This window comes from Streptopelia decaocto (genome assembly GCF_964273445.1).
Source record: "Streptopelia decaocto genome assembly, chromosome: 5".
Lineage (NCBI taxonomy): Eukaryota > Metazoa > Chordata > Aves > Columbiformes > Columbidae > Streptopelia > Streptopelia decaocto.
In genome coordinates, this window is record NC_138659.1 from 54024886 (window position 1) to 54045968 (window position 21083).

The window sequence follows — 21083 nt, forward strand, 5'->3', positions numbered from 1 at the left end:
AGTGACAATAAACCTCTGAAGGATCTTTGCATGTTCAGCATGTAAGACAGGATAGAAGCAGATGAAGAATAACTGGAGGAAACCAAAGTTTAGACAGGAATTTGATTTTTACTTAAATATGGTCAGAAAAATGCCCTCACCCTTTGCAACATGCCCATGGCAGCTTGCCAGCATAAGCACCAATATGAGATGTGTTTGGCTTGTCTCCTCTGCCCATTGCTTTGTGTAGATCCTGCATCCTCTCTCAATATCTCATGAAGCTCAGAGAAGTCCAGAATAAACCTTTATTTTTTAAACAAACTTTCTGGGCAGAGAAAACACTGAGGAGGTCTTCCATGTTAACGGGAGCTTTCTCAGGGGTACTAGGAGCAAGGATTCACATAGAAGAAAATGGACAGAGGCAAAAGTTCAGAGCTGACAACACACAAATTACGGGAAGCTTCTAAGAAGTACCGGGGTCACCAGTTTAATGATTGTATGTCATTTGCACATACTTTTCTTGAAAGAGTTTTCTATTCCTACTCACACTTGGAAAAACTGTGTGTACCTATTTAAAAAATCTTCTATTTTTGCCAATTTTATAGACTGGGAAAACAGATGATTTATGAAACTGTTTACTAATTCTGGTGACACAGTCCTTATATGCAAAAAGAATTAGTATATGTTCTGCATGAAGATCAACTAGAAGCAAATGCCCCAAGACTGTGTAACCTATTTCCTTTCCAGTAAGACACAGACTAATGATTAGGTCAGATGGTTACAGTCCATGATTAGCATTCAAGTCCAGCAGGGAAGACCAGTGTGCAGAAAACAAGCAACCCAGACTTCATAAGGACTCAACACTTCAAAATGAAATCCTTCTGACTTCTATGGGTATAATATTTTTATTTTAAGGCTGTATTTTGATATAATTCCTTTTTCATCAACTCCTTCCCATGCTTGACTTGGAGATTTAGGTTTTTTTGTCAAGAGAGACAGCAATCTGAAGGTGTACTTTCAGACAGTCATTTTGATGTGCTTTAGGTTGGAGCATGACCAGGTCTGATTATTCTGCTCTTTTCAAATGGGAGATCACCATCACATTTCGTCCCGAGCTCTAGCAGAGAGGTGAATGCACTATTTATTGATTAATGTTTTGTTCAACAACTGAAATGTTTTGTCTGCCTGTTTAATAATTGAAACTAACAGTATATACTTTATTTAAAAAGCCTCTTCATTAAATGGAATCTAACTTACTCCACTAGTGTTCTTCTCCCCCGTGCTCTCCGACTCTGCAGGCATTTGCAACTAAAGATGATGCTTCTTTTTCTGTCATGTTTTTCTGTAGCACCATAAATGTGGAACATCTCAATTAAAGCTTCTGCTTTAATGTTTGTCCATCAGAAAATGCAATTTTGTATCTCCTCAAGGACATGTTATCCCTCTCTCCTCTCCAGCTGCTTGATTCCTGCCCTTCTTTTTCTGCCCAGTTTACAGTATGTGACAAGATCATCATGGTATCTTACTACAATCTTGTACACCACTCAGTAACAGAGTTCCAGGCTTTTAGAGTGAGCTCTAGGCATAGCTGGAATACTAATCACAGATTATAAGAATAAAGAGCATTGCCCTAACAAACATGTAGTGGTGGATATGAGAATTACGTACCTTGAAGCTGTACTGCTTGGAAATTGCTACAATACTGTGGGCCAAGCTTATTAATCATCTCCATGGTTTCCACAGTGATGGCTTCTTCAAATAAATATGTAGGGCCAAGGCGCCAGATCAAGGAGGACTTCTGTTTCCAAATTCGAGGAGTAGCTATGTACCCATAGACATCAATAAAGGAAGAGGGTTCCATAGAAATACAGCTACCTGGTAAGGGCTGGAGGTACTGCATCTGCAACAGAGAAAGAATTCACTGAGGAGACCCAGTACACTTGGGGAGCATTAAGTTCTTGGCCCTGGAAGGTACTGCCTGCTGCCTGTTTCCTCAGTGAAGTCTCAGTCAGCTGTGAAACACTGTTAAGAAACTGGACTTTCAGAAGTATCACAAATACAAGCATTTTGGAAAGTTCAAGTCTACTTTTTGTTCAAAACACACAAAATTATTTCAAGTGTTGGTAAAGAAAAACCTTATCTTGACCCCAGACTTATTTTTCCCCTTCTAAACTTCATAACACTGACTGTGACTTTCAACACAGCCAAGCTACAGATTGCACATGGTAATAGGCACCTAGAGAATAAACAGTTTTTGAAGAGTGTAGAATGTCCAAGTGCATCAGTTACCTGCAGTGAAAGTGCCACAGCTTAGGAAATTGGACCATTTATTTTTTTGTATCAAAATCATTCTATTTAAATTTGGGCAGCTCTAGTAGGAAGTAGTTGGACATTTTTTGGTAGTAAGAAACTATATTTTATTTCAGGGCTTAGCCCTGTCTTTAAAAGTTTGTTGTTAGGATGACAGACTCCTAGCATTTGCTGATATCACTACTGAGATGTAAAAGACAGGGCTCCTCATGCTAGGAGGCAGGACTTGATACTTGAGTGGAAAAATATTAGGTTTGATGCAACGTAATAACCTACCCACCCACCCCCTCCCAGCTCGACCATGCAAAAATAGCTTTTGGTATTGTTAACAGCCTTTGTGCAATTCAAATTTCTTACACAATCTTTTCTTCACTGTAAACATCAAGATGAAGACTTGCATCATGTCAGAGACCCCAGCACTGGGACCGTCTTTTATTTACTAAATGCTTGTTTTATTTATTATGAGCTGTTTCAGTGTATGTTAAACACATTTGCTGTGAATTCTTTAATCAATTGCAATGCTTAGGCCTAGTTTTATTGATGACTTTCAGTCTCATTTAAAGGAAGGCAAATTAAATTAAATTTTCAGTCTTGAAATGCATATAGGTCCCAAAAGGCATTTAGAAGACAGATCATTTTTCTCAAGTATGGGAAAGAGAATATTTGGAATTAAGCAGGTTGATTTTACAAGAGAAGTATAAAACACACAAGTGAGCTTTGCATGTGTTGAGATTGATTTGAAATATGAGAACAAGAAGAAAGAGACCAAGGTTACAAATTTCAATTAATAGAAGGATTCTATTCAAAACCAAAACCACCATACCAACCAGAGCTGCAACAGAAATAAGCAGCATTATCAATTTTGACAGCCTGGAGCATTCAAAAATCAAAAAACAAATCTCAGAAATAATTTGAGATTAGCTTCAAAACCAGGGGCATGATGATAATGATACAAAAACCAGGGGGTCTTCTCCCCCTGTAGATTACAAACCCTTCACGTGCATTTGGATTGCTATTTCGTGATCTCCCATGCAAGCTGAGAAATACCCTACTTGAAAATTCACTCCTGTGCAACAAGACCACAAGAAACGGCACATTAGGGGAAATACCTGCTATGCCAACATTTGCAATGAACTCCTGAGTTGATATCATAGAAATTTACAATTTTCTTCTAATTAAGACATTCTTTTCATTTCTATTGACTCAAAAAAGAAGTATTATTTTAATTCAAGAGCTCTCTTACACACTGAAAACTAACCCAGAGGAGCACCTGTCTGTTTCTGAATGCTTAGATTGCCAGTAGGAAAAAGGCCAGCGAGTCATCATCTGATTATTCAATGGGTGTCACAGGAAGAGGATGGCTTGAAAAATGCCCACGTAAAATTCTTGAGGAAATTCCATCCATCTTTGGATTCTTGCAAAAAAGCTTCTTCCTCTGTGACCTTTCTACTTTTCCAGGTCTTTCTTCAAAAATGAAGGCTCCCTGCGTAACTTGTCACCCTTGCAGCTTTTAGCCTAAATCCAAAGAACCTTTGGTTTAGAGTTCTCTGATCCCACCTTAACATGATGTACTTTTTATAGCTGACAACTTCTGAAAATCTAGGGTGTAAACTGAGAGATCATCAAAATCACTAGTCAATTCAGAAAATTTTGGTAAGGATACAACTGAATTTCATCAACATAACCCTGACCTACCTGCAAACCAGGTAACCACAACTCTCAGGTGAGTGTCACCACTCAAAATTGCTCTGGTTATCTATTTGCATGCTGAGGGGGGAGAGGGGAACTAGTACAAAACATCAGTATAAGCTGATAACATAATTCTGAGAAGCAGCACAAATACACGCTGGTTTGCATGGATTTCTGACTCCACTCGCACAGTGTAGAGTGGTACATGTTACATATGCAAATAACCATGCTCTGAGTCTCTCAGGTTAATACTGAAGAGTCATGGTACGTGCATGGGGAGATGAAAATTAAAAGCAATGAAAGGCAAACATTAGGCACAGGATCTATGCAGAGAGTCTCTACCTTTGCAGAGCCAAGCACCTGACCATTAATATAAGCTGACACAATGCAGTTCTTCTTTGCTTCCTTAGCAATTGTCACTGTGAGATGGTGCCACTGGCCAGTGACCAGCAGCTTGCCACAGTCAAACCAGACGTGCCCTGGAAATGGGGAGGGATTTGGTACCTCATCTTCAGGTTCCATAATATCTGTAACAGCAAAAACAGGGGAAAGTTACTACAAAGCCTTTCCCATATTCCCCTGTCTCTGGAACACAACTATCAGTGTTACACAAGAAGCAGGACCCTCGGGGGGTATAGAGTGATTTGGTGCTCTTCTGTTCAGTATCTTTAAAACATTCCCTGATGGTCTATTTTCGGGACCTGAGACTTGCATAACTCTCAAGATCCCTGCCCAGCATACAATGTGCCATACACCCAAATAACACCTGCTAGCTGCCTTAGTACTGCAAAACTAAACTGGAACGAGGACAAAGCCAACATATTCTCTAAGAGAACCCCTCAGGATATTCACTGCGTTAACCTCCTCTGCAATTTTCAATCCCCTTCACATTTGAAGAGTCTACTACATTCAATAAGGAAAAAGGGATAAACATCAACAAGAAAAAAAAAAATAGATTGGCATGACAAAAAACACTCTAAAAGCAAGGAGAGGAAAGGAGCTGCTTGATTAGGAAGCTAGATCACTGAGTAGGACTACTCAGCCCTACTCTCCAAATCTGTCTACTGCCACACAGAACAGGCAGGGTTCAAGTCCAGTCTCCATAACAGCACACAACCATATAAATGTCATTCATAAGTTTTCCTTAAAATATATATAAATTTTATCATAAGTTGCAGGTCACAAAATAATTCTCAATACCTAGAGCGAACTTAAAACTGAGATATGACCAAGAATTATAATCACAACAGGCTGACAGAAGTAAATCAAAGAGATAAGAAGTCTCATTAAAGTCCCAGGTACTTATAAGAAGAGGAAATTTGTTGATGAAAAATTTCAGATAATCAGAGGACATAGCACTCCAGCTTGACTGAGAAGAGCCTTACCAAGCGGCTGGAATTCCACTTCTTCTGTGGAAATGACTAAAGAATGGTCCTGCGGGAAGAAGCTCACTGAAAGGCAAACAAATTCTTGCTCTGTTCTTGACATGTGCCTCACGATTGTGAGGAAACGAATTGGGTGACTGTTGTGCACCAAACCAAACCTGCTAACCAGAAACCAGCAGGAGAGAGTCAGGCCACTTGACGGAGGGAACATTCTTGTGCCTGCAGACAGGAAACAAATAAGCAGTAAGGAAGCTGGTTTCCCTGTGCAGACATTAACAAACTGCTGTTTCATTTATAGCTCAAATCATAGAAGAATCAACATTAGAATATGAAGTTTAATTTCTGTTCTATTAGATTTCTCTGTCTGCCTTCAATAGCATAGAGACTGCACATGTAAGTGTGAGCACATATATAAATGACCTAAAACTGACTGAGGAGAAATGACTAACAGATCTCCATGACATGGAGCTCGATTGGAAAACACTGGGCCAGAAACAAGTTCTCAAAGTTCACAAAATTCAGGAAGCAAGAGGTCCAGCCATTTCCCAGTTCACCCAATAGAGGATTTTGATCTGTAGGAGAATCTCATCTCATCTCAAGTGACAGATTCTATTCCTCTGGGACGGATTACCCTTAAAATCTGCTGGCTCTTACTCGTTAAGACTGTTTTCTTAGCAGCCCACTTTAAATTTGTATTGCAAATGTTAAAGCTAATGCATCACATCATTAATCTGCATCTGATACCGCATTTTGGTGAGTAGTCTGAGTTATACAGCTCAGAGCTGGATTGGGACACAGAGACAAAAGTTTATTGAAACACACAGCTTATTTGCTGTCATTTCTTACAAATGTTGAGTGCTTTCAGTGGGGCTGAAACTTAGGTGTTTTCAGGAAGCTGTAGGTGAGTCAGAGTGCTTACCCATGCCAATTCCTCCTGAAACAGATTGCTCTGCGCTGGGTCCCATGACAGTGGCCAAGGTAGGGAGGTACAAACACCTACAAAAGCAAGAAAGCACTCATTCATCAGAAATGCAAAATCATCCCTCAGGGTCACCAGTGACTTAATAGTGTAGAATCACAAATTAAAGGCAGAGTTTAGGTTATCAGTGATAAGGCAATATCAAAATATGTTGGCAACACTGCTGCAAGGAAGGCAGTGATAGGGCACAAGGACTGACTAAGATGGAGAGAGAAGTGGTTAGTGGCAGTGTCCAGAATAAGGACTTGGAGACTGCAGAGCAGCTAAAGAGAAAAGCAACAGCAGCAATACCCATATCCTTCCATGGACATGTCAAACTCCACAAATGATGGAGGCAAAGCTGTGCTGCGGAGCTGGAAGTTTCGAGGTGATGTCATGGAGATGAGACTCATCGCAGCCTGGAGTGCCAAGGCAGATCTCTTGGACACCCAGGGAGAGCTGCTGACAGGCACAACTGTCTGAGGATCAGTTTTGTTGTCCACCACGTCCTCTTCTGAACCTACAAGATCAACATAGTGTCTAACCAGATCAGTGTCTGCAATACTTTTTTCAGTCACACGTTTTGCCTGTATTCAATTCATCCCTGGTAAGAAAAGCACCGCATGCTTGCCAACTAACACATTCTCAGCAGCCTGCAGAAATCCTCAGCAATACACAAAAATATTGCACCTGAAGGAATCTCAAGGTGGGAGGCTGACAGGAGAGATGAGCTTATAGAAGTGATAGGCATATTCCTCCCCTGGCCCCCATCTTCAGGCAGCTCCAAACTTCACTTCTAGGAAGAAGGTTCCTGACCCATTAGTTCCATTTTTCTTACACACATTCAATTCTGCCATAACAGAATTGTCACATCCAACAGGTAGGAGAGGATCTGACGAATGACTGAAAAGAATATAAGAATCAAATTTGTACCATGCTGTATCAGGTGTCTCACAGGCATGAGAAAAGTTTAACCACCAAATACTACTACTGTAGCTTTTCACCTGCAAAATGTGTTAGAACAGAGAAAGAACTTGAATGGATATGGTCCATATAAGAAAAGGCACAGTACTAGGATATCCTAGCAATTTCAAAAAGCAGTGTTCTTTATTCACATCTTTATCCTATTTTTAGCTATAAACCACAGGGAAAACATGCTGCAAACCAAGGAGACACTCCCCTTGGTTTGTAGAATATGATTAGTAATTTTATAGATCACTTACATGTCTGATCCAGCAAAGTCTGAGTCTATGTCAGCATCTGACTTCCACACACATATTACAATTGGATCTCTGCTGGTCTTTAGATCAGCTCTCAGTGTTGGGCAAGTACCACCCAGCCTGGGCAATACCTGGTCTAAAACATCCAGGCATACTACACCTTCACTGTAACTGTCTTGGAACAATCTACTCCAACAGCAGTTTCCTGTCATTACAGAAACATCTATAACCCACTTGCTGTATCAGCAACAGGCTGCTCGTCGTGTGCTTACCTACATTCCAAGCTGCATTAGCAGAATCACTCCCCTGACAGGAAAGAGCCTGTGTCCTGTTTGTGCTGGTCCTGGAAGGCAGTGATGGAGAACCTCCCAAACAAAGAAATTGCCTAAAACAAACAAGGAAACAAACAAGGAAACAAACAAGGAAACAAACAAGGAAACAAACAAGGAAACAAACAAGGAAACAAACAAGGAAACAAACAAGGAAACAAACAAGGAAACAAACAAGGAAACAAACAAGGAAACAAACAAGGAAACAAACAAGGAAACAAACAAGCCAGGCACTTTGGAGTCATAGCAACCACACAAATACAGCTCAGCCCTCTGGAGATTAACTTTCTCATTGGATACCAAATTAAATATTGTTTTGCTTTACACTTCCCTTTTCAAAGTTTTGTATTGAAAAAAAATATGAGGGTTTGTTTCCTTCAGCAATACTTTTGACTACTACTAATTTTTCAGGAAAAAAACTATGGGGTTTTTTTTGGGTGGGGGTTGTTTGTTGGTGTGAGGTTTGTGTTGTTTTGTTGGTTTTTGGTTTTTCCTTTTTTTTAAGAAACTCTGTTCCATTTTTGAGTAAAATAAATCCAGTCTTCCACTGCATATCCAACTTTGTCTGCACTCTCATCTCTGTTAGGTACTCTCATGCCTAGCGTTTGTTAGCATTAAATGACAGAGTACATCCTCAAAGAAGAAACAGAGACTGAGAAACAAGACTACACTTTTTATTTCTGCATCTATCCTTGACATGGATCTGAGCTAAGAGAAAGTAATTTTTACTTTTCAGGAAACAGCTTCTCCACATGAACACTAGGAGAGAATAACTCTAGTTGTTTTGTAATTACTTAGTAAGTTACCATTCATAAACGGCTTTAGAACCCCTGCAGAGTTGATGCAGCTGAACACTATACACTATACCATCTTCACTAAGTCATTTAAGCATATACCCTGGAATCAATATGTAAGCAGCATTAACTGAGACTTGAAACAAAAGGCTTGCTGAATTGGAGCAATACATGAAGTATCTGATTATTACACAAACTTTGCAAACAATTTGCACCACTAAAGCAATTTGGTTCCATTAGATATGGTCTGATACCTTAACACATCTGGCTCAATAGCCTGGGATGCAAGCTTCTCAAACACTCTAGTGAGGGGCAGATGCAGTAGATGGCTCTCGTTGCGGAAGGCATCTTGGCAGGTAGTTATGATGGTGCTCAGCAAGCCAGATCCACACATCACCTGACGACTCTTCTCTGACTTCACCAGGGACTGGATATGATCAACCACAGCACACTGGATTTCCTGTGAAAGCTGAAATGGACACAGAGCTGAAGTCAGTGAAATGGAACTAAAACTGTACATGGTGACTGTTTTTGGTTTGGTTGTGGGTTGGGGGGGTTGGCAGTTGTTTGTTTTGTTTTCAGTTGTCAAATCTCTGGGTGTAAAAATCTAGCCCGTTAAAGAAGCTGCTTAGGCCAGAGGCTCAAGTGCAACCACATGGCTATTCTATAAAGCTCTGCCCTTGAACAGTGTCTGTTTATCTTAGTAGCTGCTTGGCCATCCACAACTGAGCTTTACTGCCTCAACAGCTTGGTAGTGAAGGAAGAGAACAACTGGTTCTCATTCAAAAGAAGGGACCACCACCAAGGACAGGTTATTAGGCAGAAGCTCCAAGACTAACACAGTAACTTGGAATATATTTGACATTAAGCATGTGGAGAGTCATATTGACATGATCTTATCTTCATTCTAAAAGCACTTTCTTAAACAAAACTGTATCAAGCAATGTCAATAAACACTTAGTTCTAAACACGTCTCTATATGTTTTGCTGAATTGAAGCTTTACTTCATTATTGCTTCTTAATGGCCTTAAAGAAGTTTCTCAATTTTCATAAATTATATTCAGAGCAATTTGTTCTCAATCAGGAACCCCATTGAGGTAACCGGACTTCACACAAAATTAAGTGTGCATCATATATTTAAAAACAAATCTTAGAAAGATGAAATGTTGCCCACCTTCAAGAGCTCTTTGGGTTTCTTATATACTCTTCTAGGAAATATCCATGCAAACTTTTAAAGCAAAGGACAACAATGTGGATGCAGATGTGGATTAGGACACTGCGATTTGATATTATAACATGAGTGAGAAGCAACTTCTCTGAATTCAGAGTAAGCTAGCTTGATAACTGTAAAGAGGAATTCAGCTCTTTACATCCACATCAAACTCAAAACCAGTACAGGACAAGAAATTTGTTTTCAAAGTGCTCATCAACCAATTGGAACACTTGGAATATAATACTAGCACATCCAATGCAACATACATACTATTTTTGTAAACTATTATTTTTTATATCTGAAGGGCGAGTTCTTTGGGTAACAGTTTCTCCTCTCTGAATGACTGTTCATTCCCAGTGAAGCAGTCTCACTGTGCATCTCATTATAGAAAGAAAACATCCGCTAGACTAAACTACAATATTCTTCATGGAGAGGCACTTACTGCTACAGCATAGAGAAGTCTCGCTTATAAGTTTTTGAATCTTTTAATTGCTATTTTACTCCATATTTGACTGGATGCAGGAAAGTATCTGTATGTATATGAAAACAGAGAAGGACACAGGTCTTGACTAAGTGAAAATACTGGTTTACTCCAAAATAAATACAATAAAAGCATAATGGCATACAAAAAAATTGATTGTTTTCATTAGCTCAGCAGCTTTGTCAATACCAGTAATGCCCTGTTTTGAACAAAATGTGATGTGTTCATGGATCTTAGTTCCAGTAAAATGAGATTTTAGTGAAAATATTAACGGTGGCCAGGAAACCGAGCTGTGCATGGATTGATTTTCCCAACACATATTACTTGCACCATGAATAAGGATATTGAGGGTGTAGTTAGACTGTAGCTCTGCCTTAGATTGGAGTCTTAAGGGCAAAATGTCACTTAATTTGCCTGATCTCTTTAAGTAGTCTCCAGATTCTTGCACCTAAGAGCCCACAGTTTCAAAACTTGGTAGCTGAGTTTAATTCACTGTTATTCATCTTCAAAAGGATTATACTATGTTTAAGATGAGCAAAAACTTTATAGCTTCATTTCAAAAGGACATAATATTCTTAGGTTTAAGAATGATACAGTGATAATTCTGTGTGTGATTTTAAAAAGTCAATTTTTAACCTCAGAAGCAACTCTCATCTGAAAAGCTAGAAGGCTTTCATAGAAAATTAGAATTAACTTCCTAACATACCACAGAGATTTAGTTTTACTAATAAAGAAACAAAGGCATTGAAAGTAGCACTTTTAGCAAGTTCCAAGTGACTCAGGATTTTAAACTGTGGTTTCAAAAGAAAAGGTAGACTTTCATCACCTTAAAACCCTTTGTCTGTAAAGAGTTTGAGTCACATCTGAAAATCATCTGTACATTTTTTTTCCTTAAAATGTGACCAAAAATAAATAATTCATAAATTTATCACAGCTCAAAACCCTGATGCATAGTTCCCAACTACAAAGACTTCTATCACAGTATTTTGCTGATTAACTCTCACCCACTGCCTTTAACAAATAAAATTTACTTTGCTGACAGTACATGTAAGTGGTTTTACAAAGTTACAGAGTGACTTGTGTTCATTTAGTCCTTGCAAGCTGACAGAGAAAAACACTATGAACTGCATGAACTGTTTCTACTTTTCCAAAAACATGACACAGATAGGGCCTAGTTAAATGCTCACATAAACTATATTATCTTCATCAAGCTTTTCACATTTCCCCTTGGTACAGCTTGTGTGTAAGAGAAGCTACAGAGCTTCCCTTGTGTGAATACCAGGGATACTATTGCCTTCTAGAGAAAATACACTAGCAAGTCTTGACCATTTGAAGCCAGGTAACAAAATCTCCTCATGATGTTAAGAATACTTTCGTAAGTTCTGATGGTCTGACTGACTTGTTGCTCACCAGATTACATTTAGTTGCAGAATGCAGTGTCTCCTTATTTTTCTAAGTTACTGTGTAGTGCTATAATATGGTGTTCATCAGAGACACGAGAGGAAGTCAAAGCTGCCTCCATGTGGCACCTTTTTAATTATATGATTGCATAAAAAAGAAGACAAAGCAGAAAATAATCTTCAGCATAGTTAGCCAGTGATTCTTGGCAGCGTTCCTTTCTCTTCAATCTAGGGTGCATTACCAAGATTTTAGTGCAACTTCAGAGACACTGGCTGGCTTTAAGGAGATAGTCAGCAGCAAGAGAAATATGACAAATAAAAGGGTGGGCTTTGGGATTGGAAGCACAGCAGGAAAATTGCTTGGTTTGTATAAACAATAAAACCTTCAGAAATTGGTTGATCAGTGAACAAGCAAACTTCTTGCTAAAAGACAAAAAATAACCTTGGAAAAGAACAAACAGATAGGCTATGCTTTTTTTTTTTTTTTAATAAATAAATATTTTTTTTTTAAATAAATAAAAAAAAAAAAAAAAAAAAGTTGTGCTGTAATCAGAACAAGCTCAAAGAAGAAACATCCCACTGGAGACAAGACTAGAGCAAAGCCCGCAGGGAAGTGCTCACAAGAAAGGGCTGACCTTCAGCTACCAGCCCAGGCTGGAGGACCCACTGCTGTGGTGTTTCTAGTCTCCTTTCTTCTACTAGAGTGCTGATCCATTCTAGTTTCCTTTCTCCCAAAGCCTTGGTTGCACAACTCAAAGTGGAATGAAGCTCTGGCCAAACACCTGAAGAATTTCCTTGTGCAGATAATGCAGTGCAGTAATGAAGGAATTCACTGTGATATTTACAGTTACATTTGAAGTGATACATGTCTGAAGGCAGACAAACCTCAAATGTCACAGTCTTCTATGGGCCATATCTAACCATCTCAGAGACCTTTTCAGTTTAGATAGAATTTATGTTTTTAAAGAAGTACAAATACTTGGAAAGTGTTACACTGTTAACATCTGCAGTATGAACAACTAGTTTAGGCTAAATTTAAAGTGGGGATAAAGGTATTTTTAAAAGGTGGAAAGTTCTTATTGATGCACAATGTTTTAGTTTTACAGTAGTGAATATAACAGCAGTGAGTATAACAGCAGTTCATCATAGGAGAGACATGGATAAAAATAGAGAGGATAAATCCAGCTGTGAAAGCAATAATATTATTTAATAAAAGTATAGATAATTTACATAATGAATCTTATGAGGATTTTTTTTTCTCCATACCCAGAAGAAACCTGCCAAGATGATGACACAGAACTGAATTGTGCTTTGATTCTCTTCTCAAAAGTTATTTTCTTTCCCTTACCCAGCCTTGTTAGACCTAGGAGATCACCTTATCTGACAACGAAAATGGAAAAGATCTGGCATGACACTCTAGACTCTTAAAAGCCACAGCTCCAAAATGCCAGGCAAGGATGAATAAGTCTGAGGGGAAGCAGAGCATCCTGAGCCACACATCTAAAGTGAGTGTTAACCTGTCTTACTTATACTTAGTTTATGAAATGTGTGGCAATGCTATCTTCCATCACTGAACAGGCAGCATATTAATAAAAGGAAAATCTGCCTCATATTTGATCAAGCTGTATGTGTTTTGATGGAAACTGGCTTAGTACCAGTCCTAGGCATGAACATGAGCTATATCCTCTAAATACAGCTTACTGACTCAAAGACTGCCTCTTGGGGAGGTTTAAAGCTTTTAAGCAAATATTCATACACATAAGATATTCAAATGATTTTTTTTATCATACTTAGGAATGGCGGTAATATACAACCAGTGTATTTTTTCTATGCTGACAGGCTCAACATTGCTTCAACCCATCACTGCTTGGCTCTGACAAAGGTCACTAAAAAGTAGCAAATTTGGCAGGAAATTGATATTATCTCTAAGGGTCAGAATCAAAGTACATTAATTTTATTGAGTTCCATTAATGTTTCTGTAAAAGCAGTGCTTTGTCATTGCCATTTCTGTGAAAGCAAAGGATTTGCACATCACCAAAGAGTTTTCCAGATTACTCTTGAACACCTGGACCTAAAAGATCTATAATAGCACTAAAACAAGCAGAAAGATTAGCTACCCTCTGTTCTTCACCATTGCTCCTAAAAAATGTACTATTTGACTCAATTTTAAACTCACAGCAAGAAGCCCCTTCATAGTTTCAAATGAAAGTCTGAGTAAAATAGCTCCATCCACAAAGAAATTATTTTATCTCTCATATAGCTGTCAAACGCTATTGCACTAGAAGAAAGAATACTACCCTGTTTGGGATAAAATATATCTATTCAAAGCAAAATTCCTTAAGTTATTATCTTTCAACCAAGTAGCTCCCCTTCACTAGCCATTGAGGTTCACTTTTTGCATCAGATCTTGCCTGACTCTCATGTTCCAAGTAGCATGTCACTGTATAAGGGTTCATGCAGTAGCATATGTTATGATTAAAGGTACTGAAGTGCAGCCTTTTGTTTCACTACCTGGCGGCATCAGTGAGCAGCCCAAACTACAGGACATGAGGTTCCACTTATTCTGTCATTTACTTTTAAATACAATTAGCCAGAAAAATTCAATTTTCCCTCTATCCTTTCTGTGAGTAATTTGAGAAAACACTCTTTAGGAAATGTTTTAACTCCTAGCCGGAGTCTGACACAGGACCCTGCGTAACAGTCCCACTTGACCTGAGGCAATCCTATTCACAACAGCAATACTAAACAAACATTATCAGTAATAATTTCTTCTTGACTAAGACAAAAGGAGTGAGAAAGGAAGAAAATATTAATGGTGGAATTTGTGTTCTAGCCCTTCATATTTTTAAGAACACTGCCATCTACTGAGATTCTGAGAGGCTTTCTCTCTCATACAGCTCAGTGAACTCCGATAATTTCTTGATGACACTCTCACGCAATTAACTGTTCTACTTGTTTTTCAGAAATTAATTAGTGTAATTAACAAAATTTCACTAGCTACTCGTTTGGTTCCACTACACGAAGTTGGGGTGTGCCAGCAGTTATTTGCACTTCCACCTTCCATGGCTCTGAATGAATAGTGTGATTTTATTTCAGGCCCTTCATATGTGCTTTAACTGTATTCAAGTATTTTAGACCAGATAGCAGATACAATATAGGCAATATACTTGTTCAGAGTGGGTGTGTGTATGGAAGGTTTAACAAAGCAAAGCCAATTCTAAGCTTCATTGAAAGTTTATGGACTGTTAGGCCTAAAGAACTAGACTGTTCTGGTTGCTAGCTCCATTAGCAATATTTTAAACAATTTTCAAGGCACATTTACACTTGTTCCTTTGCAGTAAATATTCTGAGACCAAGACCCATGTACTGCGTCAAACAAGTATAGAAACCCTTAGTCAAACTGATAGCCAAGAGCCTTTGTTGTTATATCTGTTAACCCAGTGAAATTTGTGCTGTTCCTACTGCCAGCGTTCTAGGTAAATTTTAGTACTTCCACATCTGCAAAGAGTAAGCAATTCTTGGAAATGAAGCTACAGAAAAGTAGCAGACACTGTTTAGATGGCACTTTTATTTGTTCACACTCACCTGAGCATGTCCCTCTTTGTACAGCTTTGGCAGCAACCTCACCATAACACAGACAGCACCAGGATGGACAATGACACAGTCTCCTGTTTCCCATCTGCAGGAAAAAGTTGCATAAGACTTATCATCATAATTATCATTAACAACAGCCAAGAGAGCCCAACAATGTTCCAGCAGAGTACAGCATTAAAGCCTCCTAGCAGTAACCAGGCTCCACATTTGAAGCTAAGTATACAATACAGATGACCTGGAACAGCTGGAAGCTTTGGAGTAACAAAGACAGGACAGAAGTTGCTCATGAGCTCACACCTGGGGGACCTGCATGTTCAAAGATGTGCAGCAGCCTCTTTAAACAAACTTTGCCTTTGAAGGTACTTGCAATACAGAGAATAGACAACCAGAGAGATCTCTTATGCATCAGTTCAGAACTAGGGTCACATTTTCTACTTTAAAGCAGTTTGTAACTTTAGTCAGACAATAACTTCAGTACTTTCAAACTATAATAGCAATAAGCAAAGATAAGACAGTCTTGATGAAATCAGTATGCCACCCTTCCTTTCCAAGACCAGAACCTGCCTAAACTAGTAACAGAAAGTTAAATATCTGTGCTTCCCCAACAGTTCTCATTTTTGCCGTATCAACTTTGTACATTCAGGCACAGGAAGGAATTAAGTCATTGGAGTTACAACAGAGATCTGCTTATGCCATGAAGCAGGCCAGAGGTCAGATATGTCTCAAAGATGAAGCCAGAGCATAGCAGTAACTCTAGTTTATGCTCTGTAAGCTCATCATGTTCAGAGTATAATCAGCATTTCTGGGTGCACCTCTGAACCAGAGTTGTGATGTGTGCACTGTTAGAAATATCTGTCCCAAATAGATCTCATGAGAAAATAAAAGGCAACATCTAAGAGCCGAACTTAGACTGAAAAATAAAGCACAATATGTTTTATGGACTGTATGAAACAAAGGGTAGATGTAAAAGAATGAGCGTTAAAACAGCTTTTACAAGGGAACTAAAGGAGGGTAAAAAGGCTGTAATATCATCCAATACATCTGAGCAGCAAGTAAGGTGTACGATACTGCCACACTGTGACAAATAATTCTTACTGCACCTTCAAGAAAGATAATTTCAAATAAATCTCTCATTTACAATATTTTCTGTGTAATAAATCAAAATCAGATCTGCTATAAATACTTACTGCAGCAGTGGCTCCAGTGTGGACACATACACCTGTACTTAATGAGAATGTGGGCAAGTTCTTAAATGTCAAACAAGAAAAAGTACACACTGAAAATACGGTCTCCTCTCATCTCCCCCCAAAAACCCTAACTAAGTCTAAAGACAAAAATCCAGGCCAAATAGTATCAATAGGATCAAAGTTTCAGTCTGTTTTCCTGCTGTGGCTGTGCTCCCCAGAACAAGTTCAATTTTAGCCTGAGCACTGCCTGGCAGGTTTATCATTCTCCACAGCTGTTAAGAAGGAAGAACAAAGAAGGAAAATCCAGAGTCCCTGACCAGCATTGAACTACACCTCAGCTTCCCTGCCAGTACTACACACTTGCTCCCCTCTAAGCATATCATATAAGCCTTATCTCCAGCCTTCTCTGTGGTTTTCTAAGAGGCCCTCATTTTCTGGATTGTCTTAGTATAAAAGCTGTCTCCATGTACCAACTCCTGCAAATATTTCATCTCTCATACTTCTGCCTTACGGCTATTCAGTCAGCCTCATGATTCCACTTCATCTACCCATTAGTATCATGGTGTGAATCTTAGATCTGCTTTGCACTGGTTACTAGTTAAAAAACAAATAAGAGAGCGGGGACAAAATGAGATGCCACAAAGAACCAGAAGAGCCATTTGCACAGTGAGTCTGTAGTAACAGCAACTGCAGCAGCAGTTCTGCTAGGGTGGGCACGAAGAGTGGCTTCCCTCCCAAAGAGAGATCAGCCTCAGTTAACACAGCTTGCAGCAAGCTATCTTCAAGCACCAGGAGCAAAGGGAAAACCAGAGACGTAACCTGTCACAGAAGGTGTTTTGAACATCAACAGGAGCAGGAACACAGAGAGCGGATTTTCAGATGGGAATGAAAGGGACAATTCCTCTGTGACCGAGCATCATTGACCACAGGATAGTGTAAGGGGCTAGAATCTTATCCAGCTAAAATGCTGATTTGCCTGTGTCTCAGTCACAGGCCCCTGTAGGATCTGCTCCTTTCCCCCTCTGCAGGGATGGTAAATACATGTTGCTGCATCACAGGCCACTTACACTGACTGCATTCAAGTTCCTCCTTTCCAAGCTACATAGCCTCAGGCTGAAGCCTTCTTCTGGAGGAAGTGTGAACACAGAATACAGCTAAGAGGAAGCTGCATCAGGGGAACCACAGGCTTGCAGGAACTCTGGGATCTTGATTTCTTATTTTTATTTTCACAAAAATTACTGCTGGAAGAAGATACAGGCTGTATGGCCTGAAGTTGCACTGGCAAGCTGTGAATGTTATTCTTCTGTATTTGCATACACTTGTCCCGGACACTCTCCAGCCACCTCTAGCTAATCTGGCTTCCTTCTGCGCCTTTACATCCCAGAACCAAAGCCAAACTGTCCCAAACCACACACTATGAACTGAATGGATCCCAGTTTGCAAGATTCATTTCTCTAAAATTGGCATTCATTCAGTTACTGCACAGACTCACAGCTCAGGCAAAAATACCCACAAGGACCTAGGAAGCCTTTACTTTATGTTTCAGATCTAGTAACCTGAGAAAGACAGGCAGAAGACAGAGCCATACCCTTCCCAGCATTGCCACTGATCTACTCTTTCTCCTTTATCTTCCCTGACCCTCCCTTACACACACACTTAAGCTACAGGCTATGAACTTCTCACCACTACCCATACTCTCTCAACACATTGACCCACATTCTCTCAAATGGGGCTAGGACGATCTACTTTTAAAACTATTCATTCCTCCTGAGCCACCAAGTCCTCTCCCCAGCACTGAGTATCTAACCAGAAGCTTCCAGTGTAATTCAGAGGGTAGTGATAGGGAGCAAATATCTCCATGACTATTTTAAAATCAGTTGCACAAGGAGCAAAGAAATCTACCGCAGATTTTTCTGGTAGCTTCAAACAAGTACAAATATGACCAGAAATACTCTGCCTACCTCAGTACTCAGGGAACAAATGTTATGCTGACTTCAGTGACTGTCAGCTATGAGTGGGAGACCTAAAGACTTGTTCAATAAAGCTGGAAGATGGCTGTAAAATAACCTATAATAGGGGCTGAAGGAATCTCGCAGTTATAAACTTTACCTTTTTTAAGTATAACTCTGACCAGAAATGTTTTCAAGAAAAGGACTGAGAGATCCAAGATAAAGCTACAGACACATAAAGGGGCAGAAGACCTCACAAGTTATGAAATTTAAACTATTCAGAATTGATTCATAGCTGACAGTTACATTCATTTCTGGTGTAGTCTTTCCCTCCTACAAAGGATATATACTTTGATATAATAATTCATTGTATGAGGCAGGTTAACGTTACTATTCCTTTTTCATCTTTCTCTGTTTCAGCTGTATGAGCAAATGAATGACAGCGTGTGTGTCTGTACACATGTGCCTGGACACACACGCATGGGGGAGCACTTAAGACATCTTTTTTTTTCTTTTTTGGTAATGCGTCAGGTGACTGGAAACAGCTTTCCACATAACTGAAAATGTGAAAGTCAATTGGGGCAGAGTCAAGCAGAGACTAAAGGCAAACTTCAAGTCCAAGCAGCCTTTGCCTTAGAGCCCAGTCCTGCTCCCACATTGCATGAGTCAGGACCTTGAGCACAAACTCTGCAACTCTCACGGCTGTGTGTCTCAGTGCTCCACTGAACACTTATGCCCCAGTGCTTACCATCAATGACTTTTCCAAAAGAGGTGATTTCTGCTGTCTGGAGGCCTGAGAGTTGGGACTGTGGCACTGATTTGTTTGTTCCAGGTAGGTTATGTCACACTTTATCTCAGTTTATATAAATGCACATACCAGTCTTACTATTATATTTAGTGTGGTAAATAAAGACTTACTTCTCCTCAGGGTTTCCCCATGGCCTATAGGCAGAGGCAGGTAATTTGTTGCCTGGCCTGTTGAAAGCAACAGGATGTTCTTCTTCTTTAGCTTGGGGTCCCTCTTCATTATCTCTTGATGCCTCTCCTTTCTCTGCCTTTCTCTCCTTGAAGTAGCTCTCCAGATGGAGGGTTCCTTTGACCATGTGATCAAGAAAATTCAGAATCCATATGCAGTTCTTTAGCCACATTGGGAAAGGTTCTGAAGAGTAGAAAGCTGCATCCAAGAATTCTGCAAATGTCCTTATCTTCTCAAGGCTCAGATGAATTTGTCGCTCCCCTTGTGTCCAGAAGCATCCCAGTGACCCAAGATCTTCTGCCATCTTTTCAAAGAGACCATTCTTCTGGAAGAAGTTGCTGTTGACAGGGTCCATGTGCAGGGCTGCTGTTATCCCCTGAAGTGTGTAGAAAACAAGCTCCAGTATGCAATTCTGTCCTATTGCTGCCCACAACCCAGATGGAGGGTCCTGTAATGCACCTTCCATGTCTGAGAGAAGGGACAGGAGTCCATTGAATCCACTGCACATTCTGAAAGCTGAATGGCTCTTGGGACTCTCCAGTATCTTCAGGAGTGACTACAAACATAGGGAAGGAAGGAGACGAAAGAAGTACTTAAACCAAGGGATAAAAAACTTTAGAAAATTTTAAAATTGCAAGTTTGTAGCAAAATTATTTCCCTGAAACTTCACTCTTTGAAGAAAAAATAGTTGGTCAAAGTAAAGGCCAACACTGCACAATTTTTCTCCTCCTCATATACTCAGTGAGCCCAACAACCAGGATTTGAATGCAGACTCAGGAGTATCCCATGGAGTCAACCTGACAGGTAGGTGATAATGCTCACAGGGATAAGCAAAGAATTAAAATTTCCTGCATTACATATCCTAGTCACTTTGGCAAGAGGTATTTTTTCAGACCTCTAGCTATTCTTCTATCAGTCTTCTCAGACTCTCCTAAGAAAATTGCCTTTGCCTTAAATAAAAGAAACCAGAAATTCAATTGTAAATAACCTCATACAGAAACTGAGAAAGCAGCACAGCTCTCTACAGGCAAGTCTTCCTATAGCCCTGAATAGATGAGAAGCCACAATAGACTTTTGCTCAAAAAAAACAGTGAAAAAGGATGACCCAAAGAATACTGCAAGCAGCAGGCTCTCCTCATTAAGATAGGCAATAATGATTTCCTTTCTTAGCAGAGGTATTTTTTAAAGTTTACACAACACTTTGGAGGAAAAAAGCCATGAAGAGTCATATCCCAAGACAAGAAAGTCATTAGATTTTTTCTAACTTCAATAGGCTTAAAGCAGGTTATATGTGAATGCCACTTGTCAATATTACACATGCATAAAGACCAACCTACACCATTTGTAAATTTTGAATTCTATGTCCTTGATATTTTAAAACAAATCTATGGAAGTTATTAAAAGTTGTAGTGCTGGAAGTAAAATTCATGAAAGAAAAAGAAGAGCTTGTAAGGAAAAAAGTCTACTGTACTTGAATGTAATCCATTCATTGCACAATTCATTTTGTAAATATGATGCTCTTTCAGGCACCAGGGACTTTTCAAATTTGAGGCTGTACCTTTCCACACTGGAAAGGGCTAATTTTACGTATAAATTTTCCCAACTGATATCCGGTGAAA

The 21083-nt window shown here is 39.4% G+C and overlaps 1 protein-coding gene across 3 annotated transcripts in view; it reads right to left on the reverse strand.

Moving 5' to 3' along the window:
* Positions 1-21083, reverse strand: part of WDFY4 (WDFY family member 4) — a 140498-nt gene that overhangs the window by 94753 nt on the left and 24662 nt on the right. For all 3 annotated transcript variants that reach the window (XM_082054359.1, XM_082054360.1, XM_082054361.1), the window contains 9 exons: positions 19407-20020; positions 15344-15437; positions 8919-9133; positions 7814-7926; positions 6634-6841; positions 6283-6359; positions 5364-5582; positions 4321-4505; positions 1648-1879 (listed from right to left, as the gene is read on the reverse strand). In XM_082054359.1, the coding sequence (XP_081910485.1) occupies positions 1648-1879; positions 4321-4505; positions 5364-5582; positions 6283-6359; positions 6634-6841; positions 7814-7926; positions 8919-9133; positions 15344-15437; positions 19407-20020 (1957 nt within the window). The remainder of the gene's footprint in view (positions 1-1647; positions 1880-4320; positions 4506-5363; positions 5583-6282; positions 6360-6633; positions 6842-7813; positions 7927-8918; positions 9134-15343; positions 15438-19406; positions 20021-21083) is intronic.